This window comes from Giraffa tippelskirchi, chromosome 10, assembly GCF_054371585.1.
Source record: "Giraffa tippelskirchi isolate mGirTip1 chromosome 10, T2T-mGirTip1v1.2.pri, whole genome shotgun sequence".
Taxonomy (NCBI): Eukaryota; Metazoa; Chordata; class Mammalia; order Artiodactyla; family Giraffidae; genus Giraffa; species Giraffa tippelskirchi.
In genome coordinates, this window is record NC_137284.1 from 154,714,938 (window position 1) to 154,742,839 (window position 27,902).

At 47.4% G+C, this 27,902-nt stretch overlaps 1 protein-coding gene across 4 annotated transcripts; it reads left to right on the forward strand.

The window, feature by feature from the left end:
• ZNF398 (zinc finger protein 398) lies at window positions 1-27,407 on the forward strand. Of its 4 annotated transcripts, none has more exons than XM_081537254.1 (6): window positions 1-31; window positions 5,450-5,853; window positions 12,260-12,386; window positions 14,141-14,254; window positions 21,681-21,794; window positions 23,023-27,407. In XM_081537254.1, exons 1-6 carry the CDS (start codon window positions 1-3, stop codon window positions 24,171-24,173), a joined length of 1,941 nt encoding a protein of 646 aa, XP_081393380.1. In that variant the 3' UTR covers window positions 24,174-27,407. The 4 variants fall into 4 exon arrangements, with proteins under 4 accessions (XP_081393380.1, XP_081393379.1, XP_081393381.1 ...); XM_081537253.1 differs by lacking the exon at window positions 1-31 and adding an exon at window positions 1,962-2,282 and having other exon boundaries at window positions 5,458-5,853; XM_081537255.1 differs by lacking the exon at window positions 1-31 and adding an exon at window positions 1,962-2,282 and having other exon boundaries at window positions 5,497-5,853.
• Window positions 27,408-27,902: the final 495 nt, after the last annotated feature.

The window sequence follows — 27,902 nt, forward strand, 5'->3', positions numbered from 1 at the left end:
ATGCTGGGAAAGATTGAGGGCAGGAGGAAGAGGGGGAGACAGAGGATGAAATGGTTAGATAGCATCACCGACTCAATGGACATCAATTTGAGCAAACTCAGGGCGATAATGAAAGCCTGGCATGCTGCAGTCCATAGGGTCGCAAAGAGCTGGATACAACTGTGCGACTGAACAACACACAAGAGGAAAGAACATTTAATGGTAATGTTACCATACTATATTGTCAGAACTAGCCTTACGCCCTAAGAAGCTCAGTTGAAAGTGTCGTATTTAGTAATATAATTGTTTCTGTGCCCAGCAGTTGACAGGCTGGTAATTGCCATTCTTGCCTTATAAGTTAAACTTTAAAATTTTAGCTTTGCTGTTTGTTGTTCAGTTATTGAGTCGTGTCCAACTCTTTGCAACTCCATGGACTGCAGCAGGCCAGGGTCCTCTGTCCTCCACTATCTCCCAGAGTCTGCTCAAATTCATGTCCATCGAGTCAGTGATGCTATTTAATCATCCCATCCTCTGCTGCCGCCTTCTCCTTTTGCCTTCAATCTATACCAGCAACAAAATTTTAACTACTACATTTTTAATAAAATTATAGAAATGAATTTCCTTATCAAGAAAATTCAGATTTCCCTCCCTTTATTTTTTCTGTCTAGAAGTTCATTCTGTCATGGTGATATTCTTTTTTTTTTAATTTATTTATTTTAGTTGAGGGCTAATTACTTTACAATATTGTAGTGGTTTTTGCCATACATTGACATGAATCAGCCACGGGTTTACATGTGTTCCCCATCCTGAACCCCCCTCCCACCTCCCTCCCCATCCCATCCCTCTGGGTCATCCCATTGCCCCAGCCCTGAGCATTTGTCTCATGTATCGAACCTTGAATGGTGTTCTGTTTCACATATGATAATATACATGTTTCAGTGCTATTCTCTCAGAACGTCCCACCCTCACCTTCTCCCTCAGAGTCCATAAGACTGTTCTATGCATCTGTGTCTCTTATTCTGTCTTGCATATAGGGGTATCGTTACCATCTTTCAAATTCATGGTGATATTCTGATTCAGAGAATAGCAACTTTTAACCGTCATTAGTCATCTGACCAAAATATGTTTTCCCTTGCGGTAGACCTCAAAGGACATGGTGCAGGTATAGCTAGTCTAAAAATAGCTTTGTAGGCTCAAGAGTAGGTGCCCCAACCAGACGCTTCTCATACTTTAGTGATTTGCATCTACTCTGCCTGTTAGGGGCATTGACTTGAATCGTTTACTGAAATACAGATTCAGGAGGACTCCAGTCGGGTTCAGCCTGTTTGAAAGGAGGGCTGGGCTGGAAACTCAGAGTTATGTGTTTTTTGGTGTTTTGTTTTATTTTTATTTTATTTTTTTACTGTAACATACGCTCTGTCAGCCTGAAATCCACAGCCTTCGTAGGTAACACTTAGTTCTTCGCTGTCGGTTAGCACAGACCCAGCAAACCACCACTCCCGTCATCCGAGATATAAGGACCACTGCGGAGTAAGTTTTGGTCCGGACACCGTCCACGTGGAATGGGAACCGCCTCCCCTTGGGAGCCACATCTGCAGTTTCTGCCAGTGATGAACGTGGTTTACATCACAGATCTTTGTGTCTTGTCCCTCATTCTAACCCACGGGCTCCGGTCGCCCCGGCCCAGCACCTAGCCCTGGCACCACGCTCATTTCCACGTTCCTGCAACCGGCCGCCCTTCCCCCGGCGCCTCCCCTCAGGCGGGGCCCGCTGATTGGGGTCCAGGAAGAAAAACACTTCCCAGAACGAGCCCCGGTGTGTGGCTGTGCCCCGAGTACCCATCTGTGGAGCACTCTCGGGGGCTCGTGAGAAAACGGGACCCCCTGGGTTCCGTAGCGGAGCCGAGCAGAAGCCCGGTGGGGCACAAGTGGCCGCCGGGGCCGGCAGGGGGCGCGCTGCCGCGGCTGGCGGGCGGCGCGTCTAGGCCCGAGCGGTCCCCGGGGTGCGCTCGGTGCCCACAAAGCGCCAGCTGAGGGGTCGCCGCGGGCCGAGCGAGTGAGGCCGAACTCGCCCGCCACCCGAGCTCCGCCGCACGGCCGCCTGCGTCTCCACCGCGTCCCTGCGCCCCGAGCAGGCCGGGCCCGACGGGCGAACGAGAGCCCGGGCGGGGGAAGACAGGGCCGGGCGCGCGCCGCCTGCGGAGAGGCCGGGGGGCCGGCCTGCGTGGGGCGGCGGCGGCGGCGGCGACTCCGGCTCCGGGCCGGACAGCGCAGGGGGCCATGGCCGAGGCGGCCCCCGCTCCGGTAAGGGCGGCCCGCGCCGCGCTGAGCGCAGCGAGCCCGGGAGGGTCGGGGCGCCTCGGGCTCTGAGACCCGGACCCCCGAGGGAAGGAGCGGGGAGGGCGAGGAGCTGGCCTCCTGTCAGGCGCGGGGCCCCGGAGTTGGGCGCAGCCCCGACGACTGAGCAAAAGACACCTCTCTTGGGGTCTCGCCGGCAGGGGAGGGGGCCCGGTAGCGGGGGGACCCCGACGCCGAGCGCGGGTCTGGGACCGCTCGCTCTCCGCTTCGTGCGGTCTCCGCACCTCGGTGCGAGTCCCCGGCTCCCCATCCCGTTTGGAGGTTTGCAGCAGAGACAGCCTCTTACCCCAATGGGAGGGATGAGTTCAGAGACGACCTCCCTCCCCGCCTGGTGCCAGCCCCGTTTGCAGCCCGCTGCAGGACGCGGGGGCAGGGGAGGGTGGTGGCTTGGTTTGATGTTTTCACCAGCCGTTCTCCAGCCCTGGGAGTGGACCCCACAAGACTCACCCTCGCTGCAGCCCCCCACTTCCACACCTCCACCCCCACCCCGAGCTTCGTGCAGCCACAAATGCGGGGTGACGGCAACAGTTAGGTGTGTTGAAGGACCCCGGGAGCGCAAGGATCCCCAGTGCCCAGCGCGTGTCGGGGGATGTCGGACACACACGAGGCCCTCTGTCGGGATTGCCGAGTGCAGGCTTCAGAGCGCGGGATTACCTTCTGCGTGTTTATTCATCCAGCGGATGTTTACTGCAGGCCGGCCGCGGGGCCAAGCCGGCTCTATCCGTGGCTAAGCCAGCGGAGCTGGCCGAGACCCTCCCTGCACACAAGAGCCTCGTGAGAACCAGCCAGGGACGCGTCAATACCAGAACCGGATAGGCGGGCCCAGGATTTGCCAGCTAAGAAGCCTCTGCGCACCCCAAGTTCAGCCATTGTAGTGGCTCAGGAGCCAGAAACTGGCCTACTGAGTTGCAAAGTGAGAGGAGGAAAAGGGGAGCAGCAGCAATGGGGCGGGGGACAGAGCAGAGGGGACCTATTTTTTCCCTTTCGCATCTTGTTTTTCCAATATGGTAGAGACGATCGTGTGTCTATGCTAGCCCTGTCCAATAGAAATATAATGGAAGCTATATAGATAACCTTAAATTTTCTAGTAGTCACACTTTATTATTTAAATTTCTTTCTTTTTTTTTTTTTTGCCAGACCCTCTGCAGTAAAAGCTGCAGAGTTCAAACCACTGGGCCGGCTGGGAATTCCCAGTCGTCACATTTTTTAGAAGTAAAGAGAAACAGATGAAATAAACTTTCATGATATGTTTTATTTAGCCCCGTGCATACAAAATATTTCAGTGTGTAGTTAGTATTAAGAAATTATCGATGAAGTTTTACATTTGCCTCTTCATACTACGTCTTCGAAACCTGGTGTGTATTTTATACTCACGGCACATCTCAGTTGAAATGAGGGCATTTCAGGTTTTCAGTAGCCACACGTGGCTACCATATTGAACAGTGCAGGTCTATCCCATGGAGAATACTCAGGAGGGATTGAAATATTGACTGTAAAAAAGAGAGAAGACCAGTGTATTTTAAAATGTGGAAAAAGGTGGCATTCAGAGCACAAGGTTTTGAGTAGGATGAAGCTTTTTCCTGAGGGAAGGAAAGAAGAAAGCATATGGACTAAGGTACTGATGAGTTTGAAGTGAGAAGGAGTGTGAAGAAAAAGAAGAGAAAGTTGAGAGAGACTCTCCCTGTTCCCACTCTCCAGGGTCTAATTACTCTCAATTCTCAAAGTAGGAGGCCGTGTCATCTCCTGAGAGGCAGGGGGCCTGCAGCAAACAGGAGGCTTACTGCTCAGCCTGCGATTCCTGAACCAGCAGTGTGGGCATCACCTGGGAGCTTGTTTAAAATGCAGACTCTCAGTTTTCCTCCCAGACCTAGTGACCCAGAGTCTGCATTTTAACAGGATCTCCGAATGTGCTCATTAGTCTGAGAAGCGCTTTAGGGCAAATTGAAGAGGGCCAGAAGCTTGTAGTGGCCAGTCTGGATGGGAAAAGAAGCACGGTGAGGTGGGGAAACCAGGCAGTGTGGTGTCCCTGCTGAGCTTAGAGACCAGGGGAGTGTCGTGACACCAGTTTACCCTGTTGTGCGACTTCATTTCCTTGGGCTTCCCAGCCTCCTTCCAGGAACAGAGAATAAGAACAATTGATTCCAAGCTGGAAGTTAGCCGAGCTGCTGAGGCAGAAAGATGGAGAAGTGAAGGGTTGAAGTTAGCTGAAATGATCAGCCAAGGAAGAAAGCAAAGCCTGGAGCAGGCCGGTAAACCAGAAGCAAATGGAAGGGTCAAGGGTTCAGTGGGATCGCAGAGCAGATGAAAGAAGAGTAAGGTCATGAGAGAGAGATCAGAGGTTGTGGCCAGAGAGCAGGTTATCAAATTCATAGTCAGAAGGCTTTGCAGAGATCATCCTTGTCCAACCTCCTCTTTGTTGTAGGAATTTCATTAAAAAAAAAATACACTCATGTTTCAAAGTATGCTCAGTGAGGGGGGGAGCCTGTTATTTTCTTGGAGAGCCCTAGTTCCATACTCATTTATACAGACCAAAGTTTCCCTTCCCGAAAATTCTATGTTGGTTCCAGTTCTGTCTGCCCTCTGGAATAACACAGAGTGGATCAGATTAAACAAGTCTGTTCTGCCTTCGGTTTTATAACTTGCAAGTATTAGAAACGAGCCACCATGTTTTCTCCATGCAACATTCGTAGCTTATTCAACTACTACTTCATGGTATGGCTGTGGTCATCAGCCATGTGGTGGACAGGGCCAGAGCCTAAGTCAGTAAGGAAGGGGTTTATCAGAGGGCACGGAGCTCGGTGAAACCTGGAGAGATCCTGGTGCGCTTCGAGCTCTGCCTCCGCAGCCTGGCCGCTGGGCGGCTGGCTCAGGGCCTCCCACCCCAGGGAATGCCCCAGGCCCCTGCTTGGTCCAGTTTCAGTTCGCTATCTTAGCTCATCCACCCCTGAGTTCTCTTGGCTTTTGGTGCCACTGAGCTCCACAAAGATGAGGCTTAAGCAGGCAGTACGAAAACTATTTAGAGTAATCGCAACTGGCCACGGAAGCGCTTATCTGATTTTGCTCTGGATTAGGGCCCCTTACTAACACTCAGTGTCTCCTCCCATCTCCCCACCGCGCACAGACTTCCGAATGGGATTCCGAATGCCTTACCTCCCTGCAGGCGCTCCCTCTCCCCGCAGCCCCAGCCGCAAACGAAGCTCACTTGCAGACTGCGGCCATCTCACTGTGGACGGTGGTGGCGGCTGTGCAGGCCATCGAGAGAAAGGTGGAAGTCCACAGCCGGCGACTGCTGCATCTGGAAGGCCGGACGGGGACGGCAGAGAAGAAGCTGGCCAGCTGTGAGAAGACAGTGGCGGATCTCGGAAACCAGCTGGAGGGCAAGTGGGCCGTGCTGGGGACTCTGCTGCAAGAGTACGGGCTGCTGCAGAGGCGGCTGGAGAACTTGGAGAACCTGCTGAGGAACAGGAACTTCTGGATCCTGCGGCTGCCCCCGGGTATCAAAGGAGACATTCCAAAGGTAGGCCTTGCGCTTTGTCATGGGGAGTGCAGCCCCTCATCCTTGCTGTTGTTCAGTCCCTCAGTTGTGTCCGACTCTTTGCGACCCCATGGACTGCAGCACGCCAGGCTTCCCTGTCCCATCACCATCTCCTAGAGCTTGTTCAAACTCGTGTCCATTGAGTCCGTGATGCCATGCAACCATCTCATCCTCTGTCATCCCCTCATCTTTAGACTGTTGGTAATGGGTGGTCTTGATCAATCAGTGAGGCCGAAGCAACCAGGGAGTGGCTTGGGTCTGTCTATTTGGGAAGCATTCCATGTTCAATTTACATGTTCTGATCATGGGAAATGTCAGACTTCAGACTGGAAGACTCTTCTTAGCCCAAAGCTGGCTATCCGGCAGATGGATTTTTTTTTTTTTTGCTTTCTCCTACCCATTATCCCCAAGTCACTTTTTTTCTGCATTAGCCTGTCTGCCGCAGTCTTGATTGGAAACAAAATTAAATATCATTCAAATCAGTCAATTTGAATTTGTTGGCAATTCTGGTTTTAACAAAAAGAGGACAGAGAAATGAGATGTAGAGTCAAGCGGTTGGTGTAAGGATGGGGGGCTGTCTGTGGGGCTAGGATCCACGAGGGGCCTGTCCTTCACCCTTTACAAGGTGCGCTGTAGGGCTTGGGCCCAGCCTCTCCGGAGGGAATAGCCCATAAAACAACAGGAAGTAAACGCCATTGTTGAGCTCTGGAAAACAGAAGCAGCTCGTTTCCAAAAATGCCTGTTTATTTATTCATTCATTCAACAAGTGTTTCTTGAACACGTACTGTTTGCTTGGTATCCAGTTCTTGAAGGCACAGCAGCGAACAATTCATGCAAGCTCCCCTGGAGCTTAAATTTTAGGGGGAAATATGGTACGAACAAACCAAATAAATCCATTTAAGTGCCTCAGTAAAAAATAAAAGTGTAATCTGGTGATATTTTTTTTGATTGGATGTCAGAGAAGGTCTAGTGAAGGAGCTAGTATTTAGGCTGAGAGTAAATGACAGGAAGAACCCTCCTGGGAGAAGGTCTGAGCAAGAACCTTCCAGGCAGAAAGAATACCTAGTACAGAGTCCCAAAGGCACAAACAAACTTGGAACACCGAGAGGAAGGGAAAAGGCCAACCGGCTGGTGTGCCACGAGCAAGTAGAGCATGACCAGAGACACAGGGGGCGACTCGCTTAGGGCAGGGTTTTCAGCCCTGGTTCCACAGGAGTCATCTGGGAGCCTGGAAATTCTGATGGGCATCCTGTCTGGATGTTCTAACTTAGCAGGTTCAGGATGGGGCCTAACCACTGATCTTAAAACTCCATAGACAATTCTAACATGCGACTCTGGTTGTAAACCACCAATGTAGGGCCCTGGAGGCCAAGGTGAGGGATGTGGTCTTTATCGGAATTAGAATGAGAAGGTTGGAAGGTTTTAAGCGGAGGGGTTGTATCTGGTTTATATTCTGAAAGAATCTCTTTGGCTGCTACGTGGAGAATGGCTCATGGGAGTAAGAACAGAAGCAGGGAGAAAGACCATAAGGCAGCCGTCAGGGCAGGAGGGCCAAAAGGGACTTGGCTGAGGGTAACAGCAGTGCAGAGGGAGGCAAGCGGGCAGATTCAAGACGTTTTGATGGTAAAATTGACAGTAAGATTTACTGATGGGAGTTAGGGAATGAGGAATTAAGAACAATAATAATTGTAAATTTACTGCGTGATAATTTCTGAGCACTTACTCTTGTAAGTACTTTGGTTACTTTCATAAGAAGCCTAACTTGCCCAAGCTTATACAGTCAGTAAATGTAAATAGCGGAGTTAGATCGTGACCCAGTTGGCTCCAGAGCAGGTGCTCTTAACCACAGACTCGTAGGTTTTTGACTTGAAGGTCTGAGGGGATGGTGTTGGTGTTTACGGAGGGAAGGAATTAGTGCCCCTTTGGCAGCGTTAGGTTTGAGATGCCTGGGATATGTTCAGGAGTGATGCTAAGTGGTCTCTGAAGCTCAAAGGTGAGAAATATTTAGAAATCATTGACGTGCAGATTGTATCATAAGTCATGAAGCCAGAAGCGATGACCTCGGGAGAGAAGGTGGAGAGGCAGGAGAAAGAGCCCAAGGACCAAGCTCCAGGGGAGGGAGTGGCGGCCAGTGAGTGTGTGGGTCACAGGGTCCAGGGACAGTGGGCGTGTGGGCTGATATGTTGCTGAGAGGTCTAGACAGATGAGGATGGTGAATGCAGTTTGACAACACAACTTTGCTGGGGACCTTGCAAGAGCTGTTGCAGGGCAGAGAGTGGGGGATAGAAGACTGAGTAGTAGGGTGGGGGCTGAACAGAGAAGATGGAGACTCCTTCAAGGAACAGGGGTTAGCAGGTGGCCAGGAAGGTCAGAGTCAGCATCTGAGAGAGAACCTTCCCCACTGAATGTTTTGTGTGCATACCTGAGTGCTTCCTAAAGTTCTTTGGAGTAATTTAAACTTGGTGTTGGGCCATAAGAATAGCAGAAAACGTAGGTTAAAGTTATTTACTTTCTTACCTGGATAAATCGATAACATTTAAACAGTCCTTCTTAAACTTCCAATTTGTATATAAAATAATGTGATTCCTCTCAAAGATTACTTCATGAAATTAAAATATATGGACGATTTACTAGATTGAAATATGGGCCACAGGGAAACTTTTGTGTCCCTGATTTGTTGAAAATGCTCCTACTCTGCCCTTATTTTTGAATGCCAAGTTCAAAATAATTCTCCCTCAAAAACTGTTTCTTCATTTAAATTTTTCGAATTGTGGCAAAATATATGTGACATAAAATTGACCATTTTAAGGGAGAGGGGGTCAAAGAAAAAATATTTATCATTTTAACCATTTTAAATGGACAGTTCAGTGGCATTAAGTACATTTCCCTTGTAATGCAGCTATCACCAGTATCCATCTTCAGAACGTCTTCATTTTCCAAAACTTTAGTGATGTACCTATAGATCCCCCCAGGGCCCCCTCCCGTAGCCCCTGGTGACCCCCGTCCTGCTTTCTGTCTCTTTGAATCTCTCTGCTCCAGGTCCTCATCTAGGTGGGCTCATACTGTATCTGTTTCCTTGTGAGGGAGTATTTCCCTGGGCATGACACCTTCAAGATTAATCTATGTCAGGGCAGGTGTCAGAATTGCCTTTTTAAGGCTGAGTAATACTCCACTTTTTGCACAGTTTTAAAGGCACCAGTTCTTTGTCTCATTACATCAAATGCCATTGGTGAAAAGTTTAATAACAAATCAATTCTCATTTGTAAGAAATATTTTTTTCTCTCTCTCTGGAAGCTTTTATCTTCTACTTGAGGATATGTCTTCAGTCTTTTAAAATTTATGTTGGGCACTTGGTGTCACCTTTCACAATCAGAAGACTGATTTTCCGCTCTGGGAAATTTTCTTCTGTGATTCTATTTTTACAATCTTTTGTTTCCCCTGTCCACATTTTTTTTCTGTTCTCTTTGTGGAATTACTGTTTGACAGATGATGGATTCTTGTCTTCATCTCTTTAACTTTTCCTTCATATTTTTCACCTTTTAAACTGGAGTTCTGTTACTTTTCCTTCCAGCCTTTCTGACTTTTATTTTAACAATTAACATATTTAATTGTAAAGAATATTTATTTTCTCCTTTTTTAAAGCAGCCTGAATTTTTCTTTTTTAATGGATGCAATATCTACTTGAATGTCTCTGGGAATATGTGTTAGAGCTTTTAAAATATTTTTTTTTAATCTAGGATTTTTGTAGTGTATGTTCATCTTGATGTTGTTAATTTTACTTATTTGTTCATTCATTTATTTTATTTTTTGGCTGCACTCTAGAGCACAGGCCCTAGGCACGTGGACTTAAGTAGTTGCTGCACTCGGGCTCCATAGTTGTGACTTGCTGGCTCTAGGGCATGCGGGCTTCAGTAGTTGTGACACAGGGGCTCATTAGTTGTGGCTTGTGGGCCCCAGTGTGTGCAGGCTACAGTAGTTGTGGCTCATGGGCTCATTGCTCCACAACATGTGGAATCTTCCCACACCAGGGATCGAATCCGGGCCCCCTGCATTTGGGAGCACGGAGTCTCAGCCCCTGGACCACCAGGAAAGTCCCAGTTTTACTTTTTTAATATTGAGTGATCCTTGGTGGTTTGTCCATATTTATAAGCAAAGGATTTGGTTAATAGGGTAATTAGAGGAAGCTTGCATTTTTCTCTACCACCATGTCAGTCTTTTTAACCAAAAAAATCTTTCCTTTGCACGAGAGGCTCTCTCCTTAGATGCCCCATGTAGATGGGCTTCGCTTTAGGGTGCCATGCAAGGAGCAAACAGGCAGTCCGGGGGCCACCAAGAGGCCAGGAGTGAGGCAGGACTCTAAGCTGTCAGCACCACACCAGGACCCCATACTCTCTCCAGACAGGTTTTTACATTTCTTTAGAGATGAAGGCTGGGTTTCAGCTTTGGGGTAAATGCTTCTTTACCAGGGCTGATGAGGACAAGAGAGGGGGCCCTGCTGTTCCAAAGATAGACCTTCAGGCTGCAGTTTCTAACCACTGTTACTCCTACTCAGTGTCTCTGCCAGCTCTGAGCTTGCAGTTCTCTGCATTCCTCGCTGCAGTCCTTCCCTCTGCGTTGTCAGAGACGCCGCTTCCTCGTACCCCAGGCCCCTGCGCTGGCGCGTTCTCTAGGTCTCAGTGAGAAACTCTTCGGAAATTCTGATCGGGGGGCATCCTCTCCTTCTCCTTCTTGGTACTGTTATTAATATTTAGTCCCTCCTGGTCTTACTTACTGTCATTTCAATGGAACTTGGGTGGGAAAGGAAGTACATGTGTGTTTAGTTCACCATCTTGAACCAGAAACCCATCCTGATCCTTCATTTTTATCATCGTTTTATCATATGTGTTTCTGTTGTAAACCTTCACAAATCTTTTGTGTAGTGAGGTTAGATAAAAGTTGACTATTGAGTTCATCTACATGTGCCCTCAGCTTGATTTTAGATGCTGAGCAGGATGTGAAATGAGTAGTTTATGATGCTAGTAGCTCCTAAGGAACAAAATTTATGGTTGATGACACAGATGAAGCGATTAGAAAATGTAATTGCCTCACACAGTTGTATAGACCTTTATATTTTAAAGGATATGTGAAGTTTATGAAGATGAGTATCTTTTTATTTAATTTTTTAATTTGGGGAAAAGAAAACACACACACACACACACACACACACACACACGAAATTACCAGGAGTCTTTCTCATTCTCTTTTCTTTTTCCATAGCATCCTGTTTTTATTTTATGGATTTAATCTCTCTCAAATCCTTATGGTATTACTAATAAGGTTTTTATGAAGATTCTGTTGCCTAGGTATTTCTATTTTTTCCACACTCATTTTCCCCCTCCCCTCTTTTCATTTTAGTCTTCTTGATCATGCTGTAGGATTTCTCTCAGTGGTCACTGGTATTTAGAAGTTAACTCGTACTTGAGAATAAAACTGTAGAAAGCTGTCAGGTGGGCGAAGGAAGAAGGAGCCGTTAGGATGATGGCAGAAGTAGAGAAGCTTTATGTTAGGTGACAGTGCCCACACCCGGTACCTTAATACCCCAGGCCCCTCTTCTAGTTCTCTACAGAAAGACATACCCATTTGCCTACAGATAAGCTCCTAGCTTTAGACAACATTATGCTGGAAGGTGGGGTTCCTTATGACCATTCCCTTCACGCAACCTTGACTCCAGCTAGGCAGAATCCATAATTGTTCTCTGAATGCATTCTCCAATTTTCCATGCTTAAGTGTTTTTCCCATTCCCATTAGGCCTGTTTATAACCTACCTGACTATTAGGACTGACCAAAGTCACACCTTTTCTAGACTTATTCCAGCCTCTTAGAGCTATTTCCAAAATCTGTTGTCCAGGTCATTAAGTTGAATATAGTCATATGCTTCTTTTAGACTGAAACTGTATGTTTATAATCTTGCTGCTTAAAATAAGCCTCGTCTTTCATGGATATTCACAATAGGCTCTGTTCTGTGAATTAAATACTGCTTTGCATTTGTACCTATCTCTATCGGTGACTAAAACTCACAGCCTTAAAGTTTGTCACAATGAAAACATCATCAACTCTCGGAGGTTAGATCTGTGTCTTAAGTTTTGCCTGTATCCTTTCGGCATCTCACATGGGTTTTTTGTAACTAGTAAGCATATAGTTGGAGAAGGAAATGGCAACCTACTCCAGTATTCTTGCCTGGAGAATCCCGTGGACAGAGGAACCTGGCTGGCTACAGCCCTAGGGTTGCACAGAGTTGGACATGACTGAAGCAACTTAGCGTGCATGCAGGCATGTAGTAGAGATGTGTTTGTAGTCGAGTGAGTGAACTGCAGTGAGAGAAACTAACCCCAGTGTGTTATAACTGCAGGTGCCTGTGACATTTGATGATATCTCCATCTACTTTTCCACTCCAGAATGGGAAAAATTAGAAGAATGGCAAAAGGAACTTTACAAGAATATCATGAAGGGCAACTATGAGTCTCTCATCTCCATGGGTGAGGCTAAGTTGGCACCATTCGAATGAGGGGACAGCGGCTCCGAGAAGTCTCAGAGCAATCCCTTTCCCTCCAGTGTCCTCATTTTCCCTCTGTCCTCATGCATTTCTGGTTCCAAGCCAAAGATGTCCAGTTCACCCTTGCTGAATAGGAAGTCACAATTTCTCCTGTCAAGTCACGGGACAGAGGGTGAAGTTCAAGGTTGTGGGTGTGCCAGTTGCAGTGGTCTCCATGGTATTCTTCCTATTTATGGCCTCTCCTCGCTCAGGCGCCCTCACTGTTACTCCATGGAGGCAGCAGTCAGTGGGCCTTGCCTCTCCTCGCTCAGGCGCCCTCGCTCTTACTCCATGGAGGCGGCAGTCAGTGGGCCTTGCCTCTCCTCGCTCAGGCGCCCTCGCTCTTACTCCATGGCGGCAGCAGTCGGCGGCCTCGCCTCTCCTCGCTCAGGCGCCCTCGCTCTTACTCCATGGAGGCGGCAGTAGGCGGCCTCGCCTCTCCTCGCTGAGGCGCCCTCGCTCTTACTCCATGGAGGCGGCAGTCGGCGGCCTCGCCTCTCCTCGCTGAGGCGCCCTCGCTCTTACTCCATGGAGGCGGCAGTCGGCGGCCTCGCCTCTCCTCGCTGAGGCGCCCTCGCTCTTACTCCATGGAGGCGGCAGTCAGTGGGCCTCGCCTCTCCTCGCTGAGGCGCCCTCGCTCTTACTCCATGGAGGCGGCAGTCAGTGGGCCTCGCCTCTCCTCGCTCAGGCGCCCTCGCTCTTACTCCATGGAGGCAGCAGTCAGTGGGCCTCGCCTCTCCTCGCTGAGGCGCCCTCGCTCTTACTCCATGGAGGCAGCAGTCAGTGGGCCTCGCCTCTCCTCGCTGAGGCGCCCTCGCTCTTACTCCATGGAGGCGGCAGTCGGCGGCCTCGCCTCTCCTCGCTGAGGCGCCCTCGCTCTTACTCCATGGAGGCGGCAGTCAGTGGGCCTCGCCTCTCCTCGCTCAGGCGCCCTCGCTCTTACTCCATGGAGGCAGCAGTCAGTGGGCCTCGCCTCTCCTCGCTGAGGCGCCCTCGCTCTTACTCCATGGAGGCAGCAGTCAGTGGGCCTTGCCTCTCCTCGCTGAGGCGCCCTCGCTCTTACTCCATGGAGGCAGCAGTCAGTGGGCCTCACCTCTCCTCGCTGAGGCGCCCTCACTCTTACTCCATGGAGGCGGCAGTCCGTGGGCCTTGCCTCTTGCTGAGGTGCACGCACTCTTTAACTCCATGGAGGCGACAGTCGGCGGCCTCGCCTCTCCTCGCTGAGGCACCCTCGCTCTTACTCCATGGAGGCGACAGTCGGTGCTCAAGGAGCACACGAGCACTTCCCACACATCACCTCTCCTCCCACCGGTTTCCCAATAGACACCGTCCATGGTTGGAGGTGAATGGATGGGGAGAGCGGTCTAGACCAGCAGTCCCCAACCTTTTTGACAACGGGACGGGTTTGGTGGAAGAAGACAGTTTTTACAAGGATGGGGTTGGGGCTCATGTTTCAGGCGGTAATGGGAGTGATGGGGAGCAGCAGATGAAACTTCACGTGCTCACCCACCGCTCACCTCCTGCTATGCGGCCCGGTTCCTAACAGGTACTGGACCAGGGCCTGGGGACCCATGTGCTAGACTCAAAGAAGTTCCCTGGGACTGTGGGCCTCACAGCCTTCAGTTGAGCTTCGATGACCATTAGTTGTCATCCTCACTGATCACTTGTCATACCCTCTTTCCCATTTTCCTCACCTAGATTATGCCATGAATCAACCTGATGTCTTATCTCAGATTCAGCCAGAAGGAGACCGTAATACAGAGGACCAGGCCGGGCCAGAGGAGAGTGGGATTCCCACGGACCCCAACGAAGGTGAGTGGAGAAGAGATATCCACCCCTTGTCTCCCTTTCCTGGTCAGAGGTGACGGCTTGGAGCGAAGGTAAGCAGGGCTTGGGGCTTCTGGAGCCTCTTGGTCCTAAAGCAAGGAGACTGTGAATGGGTCAGCAGGCCCTGGAAACCACCTTATTCAACCCCTTCGCCTGTCAGTAGCACACGCCTGAGAGTATTGAGAGAGCGTGTGTCCAGCTGTTCAGAAGTGCTGAGGGGCTGGAAGTCTGCATGTCCCTTAGGGATGCATGTAAAGGGCAGACCTGATGCTGTCCAACTGGGCGAAGTGGATTTTGCCCAGTTTGGGAGCCAGTTATCACTAACTAACTCCCCCTACTTTTTTTTTGTTGTTGTTGTCAGCTATTTGATATTGTGTGGGAAAGACTGCTAGCCCACCTCCAGTTGTTATTTCTCTCAAGTCCCACCTGTTATCAGAAAAATTTCATATAGATTTTGTTTGCTAGATAGGAAGCACACAGAAATTTCATCCTCCAGACATCTCTGTGAGATGAGTATCTCTGACAACCCACCCCCATTCCACGCACTATTATTTTTTTCTAACATTTTACTATGAAAATTTTCAGTCAGAAAAGTTGAAATAATTTTACAATGAACACCTAGATACCTATCAGTTAGATTCTATTGCTGACATTTTATTCTACTTCCTTATTACATGTGTGTCCATCTCTGCATCCCTCTGTGCATCCATCAATACATCCTCTTTTCTGTGTATTTCAGAATCATTACAGATAGCAAGACGTTTCCTCCTAACTAGTTCGGAATGGCTGTCATTAACCTAGAGTTCAGTATTTGTTTATATATTTTGTGATATACATTTTATATACAATGAAATGCTCAAATATCAAGTGAACTTTCTCTGAATTTTGAGGAATGTATATGTCTGCCACACATTGTTTTTAAGAATGTGTAGGTGATTGTATTTAGGCAGTGTAACAGGTTGAATTTTATTAATCTCTATACCTTGGATATAAATATTGAGTCTAAAATCACATCACAAATAAAGATGGGTTATTTGATTGCACAAAAATTCATTATTGAAAGTGGCTCCTTGGTCAACTTTATTAGTTACCTGACATAGGCCTCAGTGAGAGAAAATGAGTATATCATTTTATTGTTTGGGGAATGAATGGAAAAAGTATAAGTAATTTGGTTTTGTAATGATACTTAAAAGTTTCATTTAGCTGCATTTTTGTCAATTTATTTTTACCTTGGTTTTTAAGACTCCATTTGTGGGTAGTCACCTTTTATGCTTTAATACATTTTTACTTAAAATTAACAGTGTAGGCATTGAATTTATTTAATACTCTGGTTTTATTCTTTAGAATTTTAGTTTGCATTGGTAATTACCAGCCTAGGTATTTACCTGAACTTAAAGATAGGATTCATATAATTTAGACTGATCAATATATAGCATTTTAAAAAAATCATACATGTCTAACCTTTAGAACCCTTAATATTTTCTCCCTTTTAGGTTTAATTATGTTTTTATGACTTTTTATTCATTTAATTCACTTGTTTTCTTTTGGATGCTCAAATTGTCAACAACTGACTTTTAAACCATCTCCTGTGTCCTTTCAGTACTGCCTCAGTACTTGTTTTCATTAAAAAAAAAAAAAAAAAAAATGTTCCAGACTGTGTTGGGGTTTCCAAGACTTCTCCTACACACAGTAATTTGCTGGGAGAACACATGGGCCCCAGCATATAGTCATGCTCAGGGCTGAGATTTATTACAGCGAAAGGACACAAAGCAAAATCAGCAAAGATCAAAGGCACTCAGGGTACAGTCTGGAGGGAACCGGGGGGCGGCTTCAGGGTCCCCTTTCAGTAGAGCCTCATAGACCACACTTAATTTCTCCAGCAACAAGTTGTGGCAACACATATGGAGTGTCATCTCCCAGAGAAGCTCTCCGGAGACTCAGCGCCCAAGGCTGGTCCCGTAGGCCCCCTCTGTCTGGCATGTACCAAGATTCCAGACTCCCAGAAGGGGAGTGGATCTTCAGCATAAACCACACTGTACAAACAGCTGAGACCCAGCGAGGCACTCTTAACATTGAGGAGAGCTTGAGATCAGCACGGGGAACTACTTGTCAGCCAAGTGCCAACCTTTGGAGCAAGTCTTCCAAGGACAGGCAGTCTCAGGCCTGCTGTGTTGACATGGGCCTACTTTAAATTTTCCTTCTCCTAACACATTAAAAACATCCTGGTTCCTTTCAGTGGAGAATAGTGTTAACTGTCTTGTCATCAAGGTGCCTAACAGAATGTCCACATGGATGCCAGGTGGATACTAATGCTGGACCACTTTGGAGACAGGACTAATCAAAATATTTTTTTCTTTGATTATTCTTCACTCTGTTTATATCATTTTCCCCATCTTGTTCTAGTAGGAAAAGAATAAAAACGTCTCATTATTGAGCAAGCAGCTGTTCTCTTCTTTAACGTCATCATCTTTTTCAAGTTAAAAATTTTTTTTTAAATTTTATTTATCTATATATTTTTGGCTGTGCTGGGTCTTCTTGCTATGCCAGCTCTTCTCTAGTTGCAGCCAACAAATGCTGCTTTCTAGTTGCCGTGGCTTCTCTTGTTGCAGAGCCCGGGCTCTAGGGCACTTGGGCTTCAGTAATCGCGGCTCCCGGGCTCTAGAGCACAGGATCAGTCGTTGTGGTGGAGAGGATTAGTTGCTCCTTGGCATGTGGGATCCTCCTGGATCAAGGATCGAACCCATTTCTCCTTCATTGGTAGCTGGATTCTTTACCACTGATCCACCAGGGAGGCCCTTCAAAGTTAATTTTAACACACTTTATTGATGTATTTTTAGAAACAATTTTCCAAAATATGTTTGGAGTTTATCCATATTTCTTATAATTTGTTCTTATCTTACTCCATTTTAGAGCTTTAGGAAGAACTGTGTGTTGTAATTAGGTAAAAATATACACAGATAGAACAGATTTGGGGATAGTAAGGATACCATGTGGCACCCCCTCCTTTTTATGTCCAAATATCTTGGAATTCATTTTATATTCTGTCCTAGTCACCATAATCTGAACCTGATGAAGGAAAAGAAATTATTCTTCCTTCCAGGGAATAGTCATTGGTACCTAGTATCTTAGATAAAATTGCTTCCAGTTAGTAGAAAATAATAGTGAATGAGAGAATGCAGAAAAATATAAACCTGAGATTTTCTGAAATTCTTCTTTGTTACTAGGGCAAAAATCAGACTAGCTCTGTTGTGTGTGGCCGTTATTTGGTCACTAATAGTTACAATATTGAACTGTAGTATTTTAGAATTCTTTGGAGAAAAGCCTTAACTAAGAAGTCCAAACAGAATAATAACCAAAAGCCCATTATCTAGCCCTTCTTCTAGTTTGGAAGCCATGGACCTGAGCCAGGATTCTAGAAAAGTAAAATAAATTCGTTCTCAAACTTGCAGCCCTGAGCAGACTTCTTTGCTCATCATGATTACGGCACATCGCTCTTGTCTTCTTTGTCACTGCCCACGCTTATCCAGCAAGACCATCTTTTCCTAAACAAAGTCAGTGACTAAGACATCCCAATATGGTAAACTCTTTATTTTTGTTTGGCCTACATGCAGGTAAGAATTACCCTGGAAATAAAACTTAGAGGTTTTAACTTAGTACACAAATACACAACATAGTCACCTGCTGTGTTACAGTTCATATCTGCTTCACGAAAGTTGCAGAAAGAGTTTTGTATCTTTACCAATGGTAGTTTCATGTACCAGGTATTTTCATTGTCTGCTTAAGAATTCATATCTCAGCATCAGTTCTAACTCACTCAGTTCATAATACCTTTGTACACATCCCAGAACCTCAAGGCTCCAGCTCCTTCTCAGACAGGTTGGGCCCTACCTGCTTAAAGCAGACACACACACACAAGATTTCCTCACAGTTAAGATAGCATTCAACCAGAATAGACATTAAAATTTTATATTTTCTTAGGCTCTGCCTTTCTATTTTAACCACCTCTCAAACCTAAAACCCCTGCATTTCTTGGCTTCCTCTTACCTGATCAGTATTTTCAGTTTCTCTCTTCTCTGGCTTTCCCCAGAGCCTGCTGCTTGCATGAACCAATGATTTTATTTCTCTTCTGTGTCTCTTTAAGTGTCCATTGTTAGGGCCCCCAGGCCTGTGAGGATGTACTCCAGGTGCCCTTGTGACTGGGCCAGCGGTCGCCCTTCTGTCACCAGGCAGGTGACTGCACGAGGCCCCCTGACTACTCCAGTTCTCCCGCTCCTTTCATCTCACTTCCGAAAGGTGCTCAGTCCCACACCCCCATCACTCCACAGGGTGTAGTAGACACAGCCATATTCCATGCACTCAGTGACAGCAGTGCTAAGACCCAGTTGTTTAGCAAAATAAATATTTACTTCGTTGTACTGATCTAGTTAGTTAAATGATGGGGGGAACTTACTTTAGCATCAGTATTTGAGAAGACCCTGGGGTTTCCCCAGGTTCAGTGAAGGCATAGTGAAGCAGTGATGGTAACAACAATAGCCACTCCCATTTCTGGAGAACTGCCTTGTTGTTTCAGTCCTCCATAGCTTTTATGGTTGGCAGCTGACTAATATTGTAACAAACAATTGGGAAAAATCCACATGCCCATCAGGGGGAGATGCTGAATGCACAGTGGTACAGCTACAGAAAGGAATGAGGAGGGTCTCTGTATACTGCTATAGACATGCATCCCAGAATATATTGTGAAGTAAAAAATGATAGTCTGGGACAGTTGGTGTAGTATGCCTCTTAAAGAGGGAAAAAATGAAGATGTATGGAAGATTAAAACAAAAGCCAAGGAGGCTGGCTACCTATACAAGGAAAGAGACTAGAGATGGAAGCTAGATCTCTCTGAATGTATTTTATACTTTTGATTTTGGAGCCTTGTAAATATTTTACATAAAAAATAAGATATAAAATCAAACACATGCTGAAAAAACTAAACTGTATACCACAAAAAATCTTAAATTGAGTCCATATTTTTGTTACTAATACTGGTATAGTTTTGAAAGGTACATTCAGATAAAGCAAACATTATGCAATATTATTAGGAACCAAGATTCTCAGGATAAGAGAGAACAGATGCAAGTATTAAATCAAAGCAGTTAAACACTGTAGTCTTAAATATGGTCATACATAGTAATATAAATTCATTATATTTTGTTTTTCTAAATGGTATTTTATAGCTCTGTCTATTGAAAAGACTTAGAAGCAGTGACAACCTATTAACAATTAGCATCCTTATCATCCAGATTGTGGTCTCTAAATTCCATTTCTCAGAGAGATTATTGATTGTGTCCTTGGAGCAGAAAACTTACAAGATGAGTCTGGTCTAGTTTGTTATACCAGAAATGAAGGAAACTAGATATTCGATGATGTGAAAAGGCATAGAACTGATCTGAAGGGGCTCCCCCTAGCCAAAAAGGGACAATTTGAGCATTAAAAAGAATAATGGCTTGAACTTACTTCTGGAACAGAAACAGATTCACAGACACAGAAAACAAATTTAAGGTTACCAAAGGAATTAGTGAGGGGTGGAGAGAAAGAGATAAATCAGGAGTTTGGGATTAACATATACACACTACTATATATAAAATAGATAAACAACAAGGACCTACTGTATAATGCAGGAAACTATATTCAGTATCTTGTATTAACCAATAATGGAAAACAATCTGACAAAAAAAAACATATATATATGTATAACTGAATCACTTTGCTGTATACCTGAAACTAACCCAACATTGTAAATTAATCATACTCAATTTTAAAAGTGGTTTCAGAAAAGAATAATGACTGCAATGGATTGAAACTCACCAAATATATAACATTCTATGAGTTCATAATGATAAACTAGAGAAAAAATAGTCAAAACCACTTGAATCACATTTGGAGGTTCTAGAGCACTAACTTGTTATTTAGAAGATTGATGAATGAAGCAGTTAACATATATATATTATATATATATATATATATATGTTTATAAAATCTTGGAGGAAAAAAAGGTTGGACTGTGGTTAGTACACTTCAGCCTTGTAGCTCAAAGTAGGAAGTTGGAAAGGCAGCCCACAATGTGCACAGAGCCCTGTATTCTCCTGTCTGCATAACCTGACTGTCTGTTGGGCCTTATCCAACCTCTTATTTCTGCTTTGTGTATACCTTTAGATCCCAGTGGTCTCTAACTGATTTAAAAGGCAGTGAGCAATAACAGTGAGTTCTGTTCATTTGCTAGGAATAAAACCATAACCTGCATATAAGGCTTTTTTGATAAATAATATAGAGAGCTTGAATTTACTCTCTGGACCCTGTCAATGTGCCAGCTTGCTCTTTTAGGCCAAAAAAGGCTATATAGACCTTGGCTGGAATAGCAAGCACAGCTGTTTCTGTACTGATCAAATGAGGCATGTTATGTGCAAAATCTTTAGAGGCTGTTCTTTTTTATTTTCCAAAAGAATCCCCAAGGCCTGAGGAACTTGCAAATACTATTCTCCCTGCTCTCAGGGTTTAGGAAACAAAAACCTGTGTCATTAATAAGCAAAAGTAATATGCTATCTTGAAAAAAACGTGGAATTGGGAACCTGAAAGATGTTTCTGAGCAATCAGATCTGTGCTTAAACCTGATTTTGTAATTCTGATAATACATTTGTTTTTAAATTAACATTCTTAAGTTTTTGGTCAATCTTGTTTGTTTGGTTGTTGGTTGTTTTTTTTTTTTTCCTGTATTTTAAAGTAAACCTTTGATAATAGAGTGTTTCACTGTAAATGTTTCCTTGCTGGAAATTTACTTAACCTCTGTGGGCCCCCTCTAACTTAAATGGAGAGGAGATCCCCTGCTTCCTTATCATAAAAATGCTGTGAGAGAAAAATGTGAAAACACTCTGAAAGTAAGTGTGCTGATGAAATGAAAGGTACTTATGCTTCTAGGTGATTTCAGGATGTCATCTCCAAAATAAAAATTTTGATTTGTTTTGAAGGGTCGGGAAGGTCCCCTGGAGAAGGGCATGGCAACCCACTCCAGTATTCCTGCCTAGAGAATCCCATGGACAGAGGAGCCTGGCAGGCCACAGTCCATGGGGTTGCAAACTGAGCAACTATCACTTGCACTTTTCACCACCAAAAATAGTGAATCAAGGTGAGTCTATCATGCAAAGATTCATACATCTGGTTTCATTTTGAACTGGTTCTCTGAATGTTATATGTGGTTTTTTTTTAAATGTGTTTTTGTTTTTTTAAGGCTTGATTGGTTTTGTTGTTACCGTTAATTAGAGATAAATATTGGGGCAAAATGTAGTATTCAGCACATCAGCGTGATTATTTCCACTTTTTGAGTCAAGCCCTGAAGACGTTTCTCTTCCCCCCACCCCCACCCCACAAACAGAGCCTGGCATTTCAACATCAGATATTCTGTCTTGGATTAAACAAGAGGAAGAGACCCAGGTTGGTGCCCCACAGGAGCCCAAGGAGAGTGACATGTGCAAAGGCACCTATGCTGGTGAGTACTGAGCTGCCCAGACCCAGAGTATGTCAAGACCACTGAGTAGAAACCGCAGAGGAAGTGGGGTTGTGGAGGCAAGGAAGTGGGTGAGGAATGAGAAAAGTGGCGGGGTGGGGAGGCTTGTTCAAGTAAGAAATGAAACTGAAATCCAGCTACGATAAATTTTAAGTGAGAAAACACTCTTAAGTGTGAAGACAAATTAGAATTGTCAGAGGACGAAAAAGAAGTGCACACGGGTGAAAAGTATGAGGATAGAGAAGGGCCGAAGACCATTGGAGGATCATGGAGAAAGGACAGAAGCGGAATGGGGGTAGGGGAGACAAACTAAAGCACAAATGAGGGTGTTAGTGAGGAGCTCTCCCTAAGGACAAAACTGTAACAGGAGAAAACACCTGTCTTCTAAGAACCTTAGCGCCATCTGTATTTTGCCATCTGAACAGAAGAGAATCTCAAGGTCAGAGAAGACACGATGGTTCATGCAACCTAATGCAACCTGTTTATCTTCTGTGCTCTGTGCTTAGACCCTGAAAAATAAAAAATAAAGAGTTTCTGCTCTTCCAGAAGTTTTGTTGGAGAGACACATTTCAGTACTAGGCATGCCTGTTATTGAACGTCAAGGGTGAGTGGGATGGATGACTTACTTACACACAAGAAATAAGGAGTCTGGAGGACATTCCATCAGTTTTCGTTTAGGTATTTAGATAAAGCCTGAGAAGAATGTGAAGCTGGAACTGGCCTTAGAAAACCAGTACCAAGTGCTTGGGTGTAACCTAGGAGGCTGGGAAGGGTGGAGTGCATTCTGCAAAAGGGAGGGCAGGATGAGCAAAGATACAGGAGCAGAAATGTGTACTGTATTTTCCAAGAGATAAAGGGACAGAGAACTATAGCAAGGGATTTATCTGACAGATTAAGGAGGAACAGGATTAGATAAATAGATTTTAGGCCTCCTCACAACAGGCAACAGAGAACACCTCAGAGTGTGTGCGCCAGGAGTGAAACAGTGAAAGGTGCTGGAAAGACGGATGCCAGGGCCCTTCCTGTCCAAACGCAAGCACTGCAGAGGTTCGGTAGCGAACTCTCCAGTGATGGACCGCGGGCCCTGCAGACACCCTGGTGGTTGTCTCAGCCCTCCGCTGACTTCCTGCTCTGCGCCAGGCAGGGACCCGGGAGAGCTGCGGGGAGCCCCGGGGGGTGGCCGGGTGCGACCCTGAGCCCTTTCTTGCAGACGAAGAGCTGGTCATCAAGGCCGAGGGCCTCGCCAGAGCCTCCCTGTGCCCCGAGGTGCCGGTCACCTTCTCTTCTCCACCAGCAGCCGCAGCTAAGGAGCCGTTCCCAGACGTGGTCTTCAAGAGCCCGCAGTCCGCGCCCCTGGCGCCGTTTGGACGTCCAGCCGCCGACCTGGCCGAGGCCTCGGAGGGACAAGTGACCTTCACTCAGCTGGGCACCTACCCGCTGCCGCCCCCGGCTGGGGAGCAGGTGTTCTCCTGCCACCACTGTGGCAAAAGCCTCAGCCAGGACCTCCTGCTGACCCACCAGTGCGGCCCCCTGGGCGAGCACGCCGCCCCCTGCGCCCAGTGCCCCAAGCACTTGCCCCCGCCGGCCGACGGCGGCCCCCTGGCCCCCGCCCGCGAGACGCCCCCCACCTGCCCACACTGCGCCAGGACCTTCACGCACCCGTCCCGACTCACCTACCACCTTCGGGTCCACAACAGCGCCGAGCGCCCCTTCCCCTGCCCCGACTGCCCCAAGCGCTTCGCCGACCAGACGCGCCTGGCCAGCCACCGGCGAGCACATGCCAGCGAGCGGCCCTTCCGCTGCGCTCAGTGTGGCCGCAGCTTCAGCCTGAAGATCAGCCTGCTGCTGCACCAGCGCGGCCACGCGCAGGAGCGGCCCTTCTCCTGCCCACAGTGCGGCATTGACTTCAACGGCCACTCGGCCCTCATCCGCCACCAGATGATCCACACGGGCGAACGGCCCTACCCCTGCACCGACTGCAGCAAGAGCTTCATGCGCAAGGAGCACCTGCTCAACCACCGGCGGCTGCACACGGGCGAGCGGCCCTTCAGCTGCACGCACTGCGGCAAGAGCTTCATCCGCAAGCACCACCTGATGAAGCACCAGCGCATCCACACGGGCGAGCGGCCCTACCCCTGCGCCCAGTGCGGCCGCAGCTTCCGCTACAAGCAGACGCTCAAAGACCACCTGCGCGCGGGCCACGGGGGCGGCTGCGGAGGGGACCGAGACCCCTCTGGACCGCCGCCGGACCCCCCGGGGCCCCTCCTACCCGGGCTGGAAGCCTCGGGCCTGGGCGTCAACCCCGAAGGTCTGGAGGCCAATCAGTGGTATGGGGAAGGCAGTGGTGGCGCGGTTTTGTAAAGCTGTCTTCTTTCAGGGTTATCTGTGTGGGCAGGGTAGGGGCAAGAGGAAAGCCCTGCCACCCCCCACCCCGCGGTAAGGACTGCTTGGCACGTCGAGGAATGTGGGGTCCTGAACGCTTGACTAGAGCCGTGCTTGAGTTTCGGAACTTCACAAGAGCAGCACGTTGTGAAACCCAGGAAGACCTGGAAGAAAGCCCAGCTTCCCCATCTTTTCAAAAAAATGACCTAAGCAGAAGTTAGAAGAAGGTCTCAGAGAGGTTGGAAAGCAAGATTCAGCCTCTGGTGATGCATCACAGGTGAATAAGTTGAGAGTGGTTGAGCTCTATGTAGAGTCAGGTGCATGGAAGAGCCTCCAAGCCCTGAAGCCCATCGTGAGGCAGAGAATGTTTGCCCGAACCTTCCTCACTTCCTTGGTGGTGTGATGGCTGCTGGAAGCCAGTGCCCAAGCCCTGCCCCCTGCTCCTGCTCCCCTAGCAGAGCTCCAGTGTCCTGCCCTGCCCGAAATGATGACTCAAGACTGCCTTCCTAGGTCTCCCAGAGTAATCCTTCTAATATATTTTGTTTAATGTTGAGTGAGCAAAAATCTTGACGTTAAAAGCTTCCTAAGGAGAACAATTCTTTCATTAGCTTAATTTGAAGCATCCAGGCTTTTACTGCCATTTAAGCTACTAGAAAGCTTTGCCAAGGTCCTGGTTAAAAACTCGGAAGCAGGATATGCAGCCCCAGCTTTAAAAGCTAGAGATCCCAGAGAAATGACAGAACAGCCTAGAGTTTGTGCCTGAACTATGTTCCTGAGAGCCACTTATATGTCATATTTTTCCTTATCGTTTCCAAGCCAGTAGGCTGGCTTTTCCATTCCTGGTGTCTGATATTCTGACAATCATCAACGGAAAAGGCTACAGCACCTTCTAGAAGCACTACAGAGCCCTGGAAAGTGCCCATGGCCTCTCAGCTTTCGCTTCCTCAGTAGTGAGATGAGAGTTACAGTGCAGCTTTCTTGAGCCGGCATTGCCTGCTCACCCCACCCCGGTGATGGACAGATTGAGGGGCTTCATAGACCCCTGAGAGCTAAGCACCAGACGGGGCGAGGGCAGCCTCTTCCCGCTGGCTTTGCTTCTGGGGAACTTTGCCACCGTGTGTACCTTTGTAAGGGTCAGTCACCAGGAAGCGTCTGAGCCTGGTCCCATTCCTAAGCGACTTTGCAGTCGGGCCACTTTCCCTTTACAAATCTCACAGTTTCATCTGCAGTATGAGGCTGGTGAAAGGAAAAAAGTGAACCTTTAGGATTAAAAAATATATATATTGTGGTACATTCTTTCTCCTGCCAAAATCCTATCTCTATCTCTGGCTGTTATCCAGGGAAAGCAAAGTAAGACAGCAAAATCAAGGCAGAGATGTTCTTGCTGAAACTTGACTGAAATCAGTTTGATTTGTTGTTGACTCTCGGTTGGAGACTGGGATAGAGGACAAGAGCGCAGAAGCCCCGAGTCCTGGGCAGAAAAGCTGTTTGTGCCTCTGGTGCTCTCCTGTTTCCCCGGCACCTCCCTGTGGTGACTGGGACAAGGTCTGCGAGTATTTAGGCAAGACACTCTCTTAACAAAATGATAAGGGAAGGACCAGGACCCGTTTTCCCACTCGTCACCCAGCCCTCACTTCACCCTGCCTAGTTATGTGTGGCCGCACTAGGAAAAAGTGTCAGCCCAGCCAGCTTCGCTCCCAGGAGGGCCCTGTCTGAACATGCTGCTCTCTAGGATAATCACGTGTATAAAATATCTGCTCTGTGACGTTCACAGCACCAGGCATCACAGGAGGCCAAAGAAATGTGTGTGAGACCTAGTCCCCTGTCATAACTTACAGTCTGAAGGCAAATGTATGGAACACACCGAGAGAGATGATGAACAGAACCTTGACATACCAGATTGAAGAGTTTTCTAGCTAGAATCTGGATCCAATCTCATGGAAACTGGGGGGTCCTGGGGATCTCAGAGCCCGAGTTCCAGCTTCACGGGTAACCACCTCCCCCCCAGGAACCCAAGACTGAGATCTAGCTCTGGTTTTCATCTCCGTAACAAAAAGGAAGAAGAGTCACAGTTCTGTCCCCCTGTAGTGAACTTCCTCCTGAAGAAACGGACTTGCACCTTCTCCAGGGGTTGCTGGAGAAGGCATCCCCCCTCCACCCCGCACTAGGTGCGGTGATGGACAAAAGGACATGGAGAATCCTCTTTTGCTCGAATGTTTCCTGAGGACGCAGAGCTTATTAATGAAAGAGACCTGGGGATTGAAATGCTGCAGAGAGGTCCCACAGTCCCTGTTGCAAGGAACTCCAGCCAGCCGGGACCCACAGTTTGGCAAGAAGTGACGAGTTCACATACCCACGAGGCAGGAGCCATGAAGCTGAGTGAAAGGGAATGGCAGGGTCACGCCAGAAAGACAGAAGTGGAGGCTATCCAGTCGTCAACCATCAAACAGACCAGAGGTGCAGCCACTGTACCTTCTGGTCTCCTTTCCCTCCCACAGTCCTCTCACCACGTAGAAATCCAGGCCGGGTCTAAATTAGAATTTGTTTGCTTAGATGCAAAAGTGGATAAGTGAAAAAAAAAAAAAAAGACCATTGGGAAAGATAAGTCCAACAGAGAAGTTCCAGTGTGTGGAGAAACTTCACTTATCAGGGGCTTCTGAGACAAACCATACCCTTAACAGTATCTGAGGATTGGTCGTCCCGACTGGACTCAGTAGGAAGGAGGAAAACTGAGAAACACGCTCTCCCCCAGTCTGCCCTCTGGCCGGGAAGTGTGTACCATCACACATCAACAGGCACCATCTCCACAGAGTGGATCCAGCTGTTGACTGTAACCAGATTCATGCTTTGCTTCCTTACTAGATGTTTCGCTATCACCGTAAGAGGAACCTCAGGTTCCGCCGCCGATGTGAACTTAAATGGAGCTGACCGTCTGGAAAGTGAAAGAAGATGACTCTGATCTTTGGTGCCGGGTGTTTGTTACTAGAACGCCCTGGCCGGGCTCTGGCTGCTTCACATAGTAACTTCCTAGCAGTGCTTTCCAGAACTTCCCTCGCCGTTAATAATAGCCTGCAGACTTCCCACTGGGGGGACTCCGCTGGGCTTCTTTCTGGAGCATTTTAAAACATTTGGGTATTCATGGCTATCTCAGCCAGAACCAGACTCTAGAGCTTACCCGGGAGTAATAAATGTTTACTGTCTCAGTCTTAGAAAGTCTGGTTGATGAGAGAGAACCCGAGTTCCTTTATTTGTTCATTCCAAATGGGATGGAGAACCCACATTTCCGCTCACATGTCCTCTGGAGGAGGAACAGAACACTCTCCCCGCCCTCCCCCCCGCCATCCCACACTGTAGCTTCTTAGATAATAAAAAGCATCCTCCTCAGCTGCCTGAGGACCACTGAGAAGCAGGGAGGAAAAGTAAGACTCTCCCAGAATGTTCTCACAGGCCAGGAACTCTGTTACCATCAGCGCCATGTTCTCTGGTCTTGTGGAAACCTTTGACCCTGCTCTCTTCACCCTACAAAGGAAGCAGTCTTCTCACAGGGTTTTACACAGAGGACATTCTTTGACTTGGGAAGTGTCAGACTCTTATAAGCGGAAGATCCTCCAGTTGGGGCACATTGGTGGGAGATGGGGGTAGCGAGTGCTCGGGCCTCACAAGGACACATCTTGTGGGTTAGTGCAGCTTAGTGGTATAGGGCATGGG